At 36.1% G+C, this 12,066-nt stretch overlaps 1 protein-coding gene across 1 annotated transcript; it reads right to left on the bottom strand.

The window, feature by feature from the left end:
- Positions 1-981: 981 nt before the first annotated feature.
- skp1 (S-phase kinase-associated protein 1) lies at positions 982-10,468 on the bottom strand. Its single transcript, XM_079847181.1, has 6 exons — positions 10,347-10,468; positions 9,851-9,947; positions 9,676-9,749; positions 5,567-5,710; positions 1,627-1,767; positions 982-1,538 (listed from the first exon to the last, which is right to left on the bottom strand). Exons 2-6 carry the CDS (start codon positions 9,945-9,947, stop codon positions 1,503-1,505), a joined length of 492 nt encoding a protein of 163 aa, XP_079703307.1. The 5' UTR covers positions 10,347-10,468; the 3' UTR covers positions 982-1,502.
- Positions 10,469-12,066: the final 1,598 nt, after the last annotated feature.

Below are 12,066 nucleotides of genomic sequence, written 5' to 3'. Positions count from 1 at the left end.
GACTCCAGTGGCTCAATCTTAAGTTTATAAAGCGACGAGAATACTTTTTGTGCGCAAAAACAAACAAAAATAACGACTTTATTCCACTTTTCATTTCCTTCTCTCTGGGCCTCTAGTTGGTTCGCGTAGTCTTTTTGCGCAGCGCGTCTGTGTTACACGTCACCACGTAGGCTCACTATTGGCCGACGCCGGTCATGTGTGTGATGCGTGATGACGTGCAACACAGACGCGCAAGCGCAAAAACACTACGAGGCCCAGAGAGAAGGAAATGAAAAGTGGAATAAAGTCGTTATTTTTGTTTGTTTTTGCGCACAAAAAGTATTCTCGTCGCTTTATAAACTTAAGATTGAGCCACTGGAGTCACTTGGACTATATTAACGATCTCTTTGATGACTTTTCTGGGCCAGCAAGTTTCGGTCACATAGCAGCCTATGGATGAGTGAGACATAGCTCAGATTTCATCAAAAATATCTTAATTTGTGTTCCGAAGATGAACGAAGGTCTTACGCGGTTGGAACAACATGAGGGTGAGTAATTACTGACAGAATTTTCATTTTTGGGTGAACTAACCCTTTAATACTATTGTAAGTACATGTAACATATGTAACAAGGACATTGTAAAATAAAGTGTTACCAAAAGCGCTATATAAATGTAACAAATTATTATTAATTATTATATCGCTGCAAAGGTATTTCTAGCTTTTTACTTATAAACGAAGAACTAAAATGAGCTTCTCCATGAGTATATCGGGTCCTTGAATCTCGTTCAGTCTGTTGTGTGTTATGTGTTCACGAGTGCGAACAGTAAGCGTCTGCTGCAGTTTCACTGAACGGCCACCGGTGTCACTAATAACAAGGGTTTCTGAACTCCACATTCAGACCCTTTAAACGCTAGAACAGATGAAGAAAGCTACATATAAAACTGACTTTCTGGCAAAAACAGTCTAAAGGTGCAGAAATATTGCAGAAAGAATGGACAAATCCCACAATAATCGTTTTATTTTTTGGAATTAAAAGATTTATAATCCTAATTGCCTGCCGTTTACGAGCAGAACTGTGACTTTCAGTCCTATACAATGAAGCAAAGAAAACCAAGTGAAAGCAGACACAAGTACTTCCAGTTCACAACACACGTTTTATACATCTTTCCAACACTGATCTCTCGTCAGCACAAACCAGGCTGCTTATAAAATGTTGCTAATGTATTTAAAAAAAATAAAAGAAAGAAAACCAAATCAGCCGTTTGGCGACGAGCTCAGTTAAAAATAAAAAACTGTGGCGAAGGGAGTGTTTTCTCTACATGGGTAAATACTAGTTCCAGTGAGAAAATGAGAAAAGGAAATGGTGGTTTAAAAAAAAAGCTTTTACACCACACATGCTAGCAAAACACATGGGATTTGACTGTTTATTTGTGTTAAATATGAACAGCGCAGTGCAATTTTTTTAATTACTTTTTTACGTTTTTTTGGACCAATCCATAGTGTTAAAGTGTGTCAGGATCTTCACTTCTCTTCACACCACTGGTTCTCCTTGCGTACCTGCAACACACACACACACACACACATTCTGGTGAGCGCGAGCGCATTACATCACGAGACACAGGATAAAATGAGCTCTTGTTTTTACCTGGGCTTCCTCTTCCTCTGTGAAATCATTTTTGATATTGAACGTCTTTCTGATCTCCTCTGGGGTTTTGCCTTTGATCATGTTTGCAACCGTCTTGCAGGTCACATCTAGCAAACCTTTGATGTCCAAGTAATTTGCAGCCTAAACAAAAGACAAGAGATGAAAGTGAGCAAATGGAAGTGGAGCAAATGAAGAGGCGGACATCTTGTGGCCAGCAAACGCAACGCTGCTCAAATCTCACACACATTTGCATGAAGGATCCATGCCAGTTACATTTTAGACACTGGTATAAACATATCTATTGGTACAACATGCATCACATGACTAAACACCCATCATCATTTTCAAATACCTCAGTTTTCAGAGTCTTACGAGAAAGAGGCGTTTTCAAATGTAAATGATTACTGTAGCTAAATGACAAAATGACTCGCTCATTAAGACAGTGACTTGCTGCCACCTACTGATGATTTAAAATCATTTCATTATTCACAATATTTGAACACCCATCGCAATATGGAATTATAATTGCAGTGTAAATACATTTGAATGCTGCTTCGGTTACCAATGGAATGAAATCAGTGTTTATTATTATTAGAGCTGCATGATTAATTGTGACCCTGGACCACAAAACATGGGTAAATGTATGCATCATCTGAAAGCTGAATAAATAAACTTTCCATTGATGTGTGGTTTGATAGGACAATATTTGGCCGAGACACAACTATTGTAAATCTGGAATCTGAGGGTGCAAAAAAATTCAAAACATTGAGAAAATCTCCTTTAAAGTTGTTCATTTATGTTGGCGATTGTGCTGCATTCACTCACACAAATACATGATTTATATATTTACGGAAGGACATGTACAAAATATCTTCATGGAACATGATCTTTACTTAATATCCTAATGATTTTTGGCATAAAAGAAAAAAAAAATCGCTAATTTTGACCCATACAATGTATTGTAGGGGTGGGCGGTATGACCAAAATTCTGTTTCACGGTATGACTAATTTTATTTCACGGTAACGATATATTTCACGATATAGTTATTTATTTATGTAGTTATTCTCGAAAAATCGTCAAAAAGGGCTTTGTATAATAAATAAACCCAAATACTTTAGAAATGAAAAGTACTTTGTTTGAATTTTCTTTTTCTTTTATTTGGTAAATTATTTCTTTGGTAAACTATTTTTAATAGCTAAACACTCTCATCAACTTTTAGATGAACTGCCCCCAACTGATTGATATTAAATACAACATAGGTGCAATTCAATTTTAAATAAAGTGTTGCTGAATAATTTTTCAATCTCATGTTATTGCTTTACTTCATCAATTAGTTTATAATATCTGAATATTTTAAATTGAACTATTCTATTCATAATAAATGAGTTACTTCCTTTTAATTTGGTAGGATATTAGTAGATACTATTTATGTTTAAATGTTTTCCTGGTACATTTTTGCCATGTCTGCTTTTAAAGGGCTTGTTTTGTTCTTTTTGTGATATCTGGCAACCCGAGGTTCAGAAGTGTCAAGTTCATAAGTGACTGGAGAACAGCAGTATAAAAACCGAACAGCAGCTACTGTTACTAGTGTTGACTAAGTAGTGTGTAAATTATACACACCTTGTAAGTGCGTCATTATTTTACATAGCCCGTGAACACCGACACATCGCGCTCCCTTAGAAATATAGAAAGTTAGAAATATATAACTCGCGCTGCATATTTAGTAATTTTGCCTCAGATACAGGATTATACATTTGCTTTAACAAGCACGTTGTTCATCACCACGGCAACCGCTCGGGCGTCATGCTGAATGCGAGTTTCGTGTTTAAAAAGTAACTATACATAAGAGACAGAAAGATGTCATGCAGTTAACTATACATTATTTAATGTTATTTCTATTCGTTATGATATTGATATACGAACTGTTGAATTGTCAAGTAAGCTTCATGCTTTCCCCGTTGCGATCGTGCACTCCTCTAACGGGTGCTGCTCTGCTCTAGTTGACTGCTGCGCCTTTCTCCCCGAAATATCTCAGTGTCTCAGTCTCACACGCGCTGCATGTGAGTTAACCACGCCCACTTCTTTACATGTCGCGGTATCACGGAATGAAAAAATCTGTTACGGTTGACATTTTCTACCGCGGTAACGATATATACCGTCATACCGCCCAGCCCTAATGTATTGTTGGCTATTGCCACAAATATACCCGTGCGACATGTGACTGGTTTTGTGGTCCAGGGTCACAATTGTTAAAACATCGCGCTCTTACTCCTAAATGGCAGCGATTCGTCTGTCTATTAAAGCTTTGACAAGTCCGATCACAGCGAACATTCAGATCTGAGTTCTGATCCAGAGAGAGCCGCTGTCATGTGTAGATATGAAACAGCTTCACAAACGGTCTCTAACACACAGGATCATTATTTCTGTCTTACAATCATTCATACTAATCACAGAAGCACCTGGCTAAAAGTTTATAGTTCTGATGACTACGTCAGCATTCAAAATATAGGAAATCACCTCTTGAAAGTAACTTGACGTTTCAAATAACGATATGCATTACACAAGTGGCGACAAAGTGACTTAAAAACATGTTTTTGTCATTGAATCATTCACTCAAGAGATTAGTTCAAAAATGCTAATGAAATAGGTCTTTATGAGTGAGTCATTGAATCATTTTAAAAATTTTAAATAGACTGCCGCAATTAAAATTGTGTCAGAACCTCTAGTTATGTTATTTTGTTTAGAACAAACCTCATTGGTTCTCACGCATAAGCTTCGGTACGAAATCTAAGTGATCCATGTACATTCGTTGATCGATGTTTGAGCTCATTCACTGTCTATGTGTGAATAAAGTTCATCAAGTGAGCCGGTCTCTTCTGAAGCCTTGGATTAAACCACTTCATTCATATGGATTTATTTTCTGCTCTTTTTATTAATGTTTTGAAGACTCCGAGTTTTGGGTGAATTGACTTTCAATATTTGCGATCTGAAGATGAACGAAAGTCTTACGGCACAGGTGTCAAACTCAGTTCCTGGAGGGCCACAGCCCTACTGAGTTTTGTTCCAACCCTGCTTCAACACACACACACCTGCAGTTTTCAAATAAGCCTGAAAGACTTGATTAGCTGATCAGGTGTGTTTAATTAGGGTTGAAGCTAAACTCTGCAGGCCTGTGGCCCTCCAGGAACTGAGTTTGACACCCCTGTCTTACGGGTTTGGAACGACACGAGGGCGAGTAATTCATGACAGAACTTTCATTTTTGGGTGAACTAACCCTTTAAACAAGTGCTTCTCAACTGGCTTTGCTTCATTAAGTGCAGAGAAGGGCAGCACAATATTTAGAAATTATTGAAATATAAATGTATATATAAAGATAAATATATATATATATATATATATATATATATATATATATATATATATATATATATATATATATATCGCGACAACTTGCAATAACTGGTCGTGAACAAAAGACAGAGGAAATCACTCGCTGCTCTTGGCTGAATAACTTTTGTAGCTTTAATAAGAATCAGGATATATTTAATTCATCCAGTGAAAACTAAGCAGTGTTTATTTTAACATTTGATTATTCAGTTTCTGTTGTTAAATAACCCTAATGTAGGATAACCTGAAACCTGAGGTTCACACTGATGTTAAAATAACACTTCTTACGCTACAGTAAAACACTGCTGTTCACTGTCAGAAGCTGTAGAGATGTGTTCTTGTCACTAAAAGAATGTGAAACACATTCGTAGGTTATATAATTTTATATATATTTTAAAGATAATTAGTTTATTTTAACACTTTAAGCATTATCGTATCGAGCTATCGCATATCTCTTCGATATCGTGCAGCCCTAGTGCAGAGTGACACCTTTATCTACAATCTGGCGCACTTATGTTGTCCTAAAAGTGAGTCAAAGTGAGTTTGACAGACCAGAATGAGTTCGAAGAGAGTGCCCTGGTCCACTTTGAGGAACTCCTGGTCCCACACGGGAATGTCATCCGTTCTTTTCTCTTTATTCTCGTCGTCTTCGGGTGGAGGAGGGTCATCTTTATGGTGTGTGCACCACTGAATCACCTGTGGACATATCAAACACACCACACGGCTCAGCCCCATGTACCACGGACACTGGAGGATTACATTACACACACACTAGGGGTGGGTATTGGCAAAAATGTGACGATTCGATAGTATTGCGATATTTGGCCCACGATTCAATATTAATGCGATGCAGCAAGTATTGCGATTCGATTCTGCGATATATTGCGATTCATGTCCCCCATATTATTCAAAAGGCATTACAAAAAATGAGGAAAATAAGACTCACTTCAAATGTCACATTTAATTCTGTGAACATCATCTTCTACACATGTACTACACATATCTTCTACACGAATAGGAGACCTCTCACATGAATGGTGAGCTCCCAGCACATAAGTTAAATTATTTAAATACAATAGAGTAACATAAACCTGAGAATAATCACAAATAAGAGTAACTTAGAGCTTCAAATCAAACTGGGAAAAGTAAACACAAATGTGCACTGCTAGAGTCCAGTCCTGGTGGCTGCAAGGTCATCAACTTTGGTTTCATTTGAGAACATTGGCATTTTTGTTTAGAAAAAGGAGTTAGTCAACATGCCCACACTTTCGATCTGAAAGAAGACGGAGCGTCGTGTGCAACCGGTTGTGATGGTGAAGCCATGTTCATTTGAATGCACGACAACAAAGCACCGCAACAAGCGCCACCTTGTGGATGTAATACGCAAATGTAAATTATCAGAGAAAACCAATGGAGAAAACCCGAAAATAAAACAGATACTTTTATAATTAAATATTGCATACTTTGCGCTACTGTATCCATATAATTGTGTGCGCAAAATATTGCAATACTGAACAGAATCGATGCAAAACAGTGATGATTCATGATGCCAATCACGTGACAAATGAACTAAAAACTCGGGGGGATATAATGATTTCTTAATTCAGAATATGATCAAGATTGCATAGGTGGATGTGTCCGGGGAATTTGGCTGTTAAAAGTATAACATTTAAAGCCACTTGAATAAAGATTCGTTCATTTTGATGAACGAGATCGAACGAGAGAGAGAGTAAAATGATCCGAACTTCCCATCACTCGCCATGTAAAGGTCTAACATGCTGTGACAGCATCTAGCAGCCGAACCATGACCTTTAGGATTAGCGCTGCACCAAAACTTAAAACTATAGTGTTGAATCTTTACAACCTTGTGATGAGAAGCGTTGAGCCAAAGAAGAAGCTTTAAAGGGTTAGTTCACTAGAAGACTTTCGTTCATCGTTGAAACACAAATGAAGATATTTTTAATGAAACCTGAGAGATTTCCGTCCCTCCATTGACAGGCTACGCAACTACCAGTTTGACACTTCGGAAAAGTTCATAAAGAGAACGGAAAACTAGTCCAGATGAATCGAGCGGTTTAGTCCAAAGTTTCCGAAGAGACTCAATCGCTTTATATGATGAACAGATTTAATTCAAGCTTTTATTTAGGGATGCGCCGATCCGATACTCAGTACCGGTATCGGCTCCGATACTGCCATCTTTGGCGGATCGGGTATCGGTCAGACGAGGCCGATCCAAAGCCGATATTGTGCGTACACTATTCAGTGTTATTGATAAGCCCCACAAAAGGCACACAAACATTATAAAGCACCATAAGTTTTCGTGCACAATATTATAAGTGTTCTGAAGCCATTATATAGTATAATGTGAGATATAAATGAATATTTAAGTCGTTAAATTCAAGATCACGTAAACGTTTCCCTCAGCTGCGGCTGTCAATCATTCTTCATTCAGCATCAAACAGCGCGTCGCGTTCGGTCACGACAGTTAACACGATGAAACTCTCCAAGATGATTCAGTGTTACTATTATTATACTTGATCTGTAGATAAAGATCTATGGTTTCGCATAAAACAACTCTATCTTGCTGGACTTTATTGCTGTACCTTAATCATGTTACTTTCTACAGGGTGTCTGTTAGATCACAACACTGGAGTAAAGTCAGAGCACTATTTGTTCTTCACGCGCACAGTAACTGAAATTTAAAACTGTTAAAAGAAAATGCTGAATAGACTATTGCATAGATACTGTATAATACACTACGCATCAATATGTATTTTCTTTGTGCTTTAAACTTTTCAATGCGGACTCGACGCGCTGTGACTCATGTTGCTTCAAGCGCATCATTCTGCGCTCGGGATGCGCATAAGCGCTTTGTGCCGCCCTGGAGCCTTTCATATCATAATGATGCAATGAAATATTATTAATAGCCTTTCTTGTTCTGTCCTATCTATCATATGTTGCTACCTCATTAAACAGCTGTGCTATACATTAAAAAAATGTCTCAATTTTATAGTCCGCTATATATAAAATAATTGATATTTTTTATTTTTGTTATCTTGTTTTTCATGAATGTATTTTACAACAATACAAAAAGCAATGTGTAAAGTTTTACCAGATTTAGTGTTACACTTATTGTCTCTTATTTGTTCCCCACCAAACGTTTTTTTCTCAAAATGTTCAGATTTTATACAATTATTGTGCACTCGTGATTTTTCTAGACTCAATTTTACTGCTGAATAATCCACTAATTTAGTTTATAATAGCACTTATGTCAGATTATGATCATATATGTTTTGTTGTTATTGTTTTTCTTTATAATGAAGTTGTCTGTATTAAGTAGATTGTGTTTAACACACAAAATAGTGATTATCAGTTCAACACAGAGTTATAGAAATTCTACTTGATTTTAAAAAAAAAACTGTGCTGGTATCGGATCGGTATCGGTCGATACTCAGAATTATTGGTCGGATCGATTCTGAAAAAATGGTATCGGTGCATCCCTACTTTTATTCACACACAAACATTCATCAGCTCACACATCAGTTGTGGAAACAGAAGATCAAGCAAATACGGTGGAGCTTCTGTTAATGTTTGCTAATGATCATGTTTACATGAGGGGAAAAAAGCCGCAATTAAATCTGTTCATCATATAAAGTGATCGTAATTTAACGCGATCAGAAAATTTGGACAAAACTGCTCAATTCGTATGGATTAGTTTTACGATCTCTTTATGAACTTTCTGAAGTGGTAGTTGCGTAGCCTGTCAATGGAGGGACAGATATCTCTCAGATTTCATTAAAAATGCTCATTTGTGTTTAGAAGATGAATGAAAATCGTACGGGTTTGTAACGACATGAGGGTGAGTGGCCATTTTTGGGTGGACTAACTTTTAAGCCCCCAATTTTTTTCTGTGTATTAACTTGCACAGATTAATTGTTCACCACAAGACTAGTAATCTGCGCTAACAAAGTAAATAGGGTCCATTTTGATTTCATGTTGACGTTTCCGCGGTTTTCGTCAAAAAAAACGTATAATGGTTTTACATTTGTGAATTAAAAAAATGAAAACAGCTATAAATATTGGAGTTTAAATTTTACAGTAGTAATGTAAAATATATTTTCTTAAATATTTTATTTTACAGTGAAATATTACTATTGCTGTATTTGTGTTTTTTTTATTCAGTACATTTTATTTAGATAAACAATAATAACAATGATAATCATTAATAATAATCATTATTATTGATTTATAAAGTCACAAATTGTGCAGCCCTACAAACAAGCACAGCAAACCTGATTTCCTCCATAATCGTACAGTAAATAGCACTAGACGCCACAGTAAAGCTGTCCAGCTAGGCAGTGCACAAGACTTTTAAACACAGACAAAGTATTTAATACTTTGTATACACACACACACCATTAGTAGTGAATATTCATTAACAACGATGGTACTTCGGGCTAGGGTAAGATTTGGTTGAAATTAAGCATAATTTACTGTTATTACTATGGTAAGTACATGTAATATATGTAAAAGGGACACTGTAACATTAAGTGTTACCGTACTGTGTGGTAATATATGATCTGGACACGTTTGGGGAGACTGGAAATTTACCCTCGTGATATGAAATTCAATTAAACAAGATATCAATGTAAAAGTTTGACCTTCTTCAGGATGGCTGCGTTTACATTGGGCAGAGGAACCGGATCATCATCTCCTTCATCGTCCATCCCCAGATCTGAGCAGAAGACAGCAGAGATTACAACACACTTCATATATCATATTCACAACACGCATAACAACATGCTTCCTATAACACAACATCCCAGCTCATCTTACCTTCCAGCATGGTTTTGATAGTTACAGACTGCTTGGCGATTTCAACATCCACCTCAAACATCTCTCCGTCAGAGCTCTGCAGTTTAATAGTCGGCATCTGCATGAATAAAACACAATTACAGTCAGGTTATTAAAGAATGGGAATGTCAGTCAGAAGCTAAATGACTCATGCGAGCTGTGTTAGCTCACATTCACCAGCACTCAGACGTCTACTACACATATATAAAGCGTAAAATGTTTAATATGAAGAATATCCGCTGTCACATATTGTATTATTCAAAGTAAGAATCAGAAAACATCACAGCAACATAAAGCACAGGCTGTTTGTGATGCTAAGCTAACGTTAGCAGCGCGGCTACAGGCCTCTCATAGCAACCGCTGAATTCATCACGTCAACCGGTTTAAAACATCATAATTTCACACAGAAATACATTCACTCGGTCACTTCACTATCAAAATACGACATGTTAACATGGCTGATTTGTGCCGTTCTTACCGTGACTGTGTGAGCGATGAAGATATAAACCGAACGTCAACAAGGCCTGAATGAGACTGAGAATCAGCGTGCGCGCGCGCGCGTGTGTGTGTGTGACTAATGCACGAGCACGCGCAGTGGACCACGGGAACTACATGGTCAAAGGTATCGCAGTGACACACATTTTTTGTTTCGTAATGTTTGCTGCTTCAGCTGTTGATTCACATTGTTTCTAGATTATTGTGCAGAGTGATCAGATGCATTTTAAATAATTGCCAAAAAAAAAAAAAAAAAAAAAAACCCTGTATTGGCCCCCCAAAAATAAGTTAATTATCACAAAAACACAAATTTCACTGTGTTTATTTATTTTTACCCCTGGCACAAAATGACCAGGTAACATCATTTCACAAATAATGGGACATATATATAAAACTTTTCAAAAAAATGCTAGAGAAAAACAATAGGTTTAAGTTTTGAATTAAGTGTTAAAATTCGTAGTAAAAAGCAGGACTTGTGTAAGACTAGGAGCTATTCATAAAGACACTTTCAGCAAAGTCTCAGACTGACTCTTAGTGACTGAAGTGTTGTGAACTGAGGACTACAATGATGTCAACCCAAAATGGCCGCCCTCAACCTCTGAATCAACAGTGAACCTGGAATAAAATCATTTAATTAAGGCAATAAAACATGTATTTTAATATTTAAAGTTGTTTAAAAATTTACTTTGCACTGTGCAAAGTAATGAGTAGGGTACAACAGGGTTAAGGGACAGTTGGCACTTTCATAAACATCCGCTTTTCAAGATGCACGTGGAAATTCTTCTGATCCTTGACGTGATCGCGGAAGAATATGTAAACGAATGGTATTTGGAGTGAAAGACACAATAATTAACATAATAAACAGCTGACTGACTTTTCCATTTGTTGACATGACATGGTTATTCAGATGGTAAATATCATACCTTAGAGATAATCAGCATATTTATAATGAATGAATCCATCATAATGTAAAAATATGTTTGAACTATAACAAAACACAACTATAAATAACGCCATAACAAACAGTGTTGGAACTATTTTTCTATTTTATTTAACTATATGTAAATAAAAATATTAATTTAATTAAATGATTTTTTTTTTTTTTTTGTGTATGATGATGATAAAAATAATTAGTAAATAATACATTTAAACATTTGAAGGCTATGTGCTGTTTAAAAGTAAACACTGTTTATAAATCACCACATTTATTAAATAAAATTACAAATGTTACAATTTAACATTGTTTCTGCACATTTCTCATTTCCAAAAACTGTATACACATTTACAGCATACCTCTTTATACCATTTTATCCTTTTACACTTTTTATACATTTTATCACATAATCTATCACAAAAAGAAAATGTCATTTGCATATGTATTTTCACTGTTTCTACAGTCAAAACTGGTTATGGCCAGTCAAGTCTTTTTAAAGTCAATTACATAAAAATATAAGATTGTTATCATCTGAACTGGAAAAGTATGTTAAGAACTTTTGTGAAATTGTTTCAGCTTATTGTAAAGCTTTGTCTTATTTTAAGTCATCTTGAGGTAACCCCTGGTTGAAAAACACATTTAAAAGACTATACAGTTCACATTCAGGAATATTATCGATTTAATACACTCTCAGATAACAAAACCTGAACTGAATAAAAGAGACTGAACACGGTAACATTGAGCTAAATAAATGTGTATATAAGATTTT

This window comes from Squalius cephalus (genome assembly GCF_949319135.1).
Source record: "Squalius cephalus genome assembly, chromosome: 17".
Lineage (NCBI taxonomy): Eukaryota > Metazoa > Chordata > Actinopteri > Cypriniformes > Leuciscidae > Squalius > Squalius cephalus.
The sequence above is the reverse complement of the archived record's forward strand: the minus strand, read 5'-3'. Positions and strand labels throughout refer to the sequence as shown.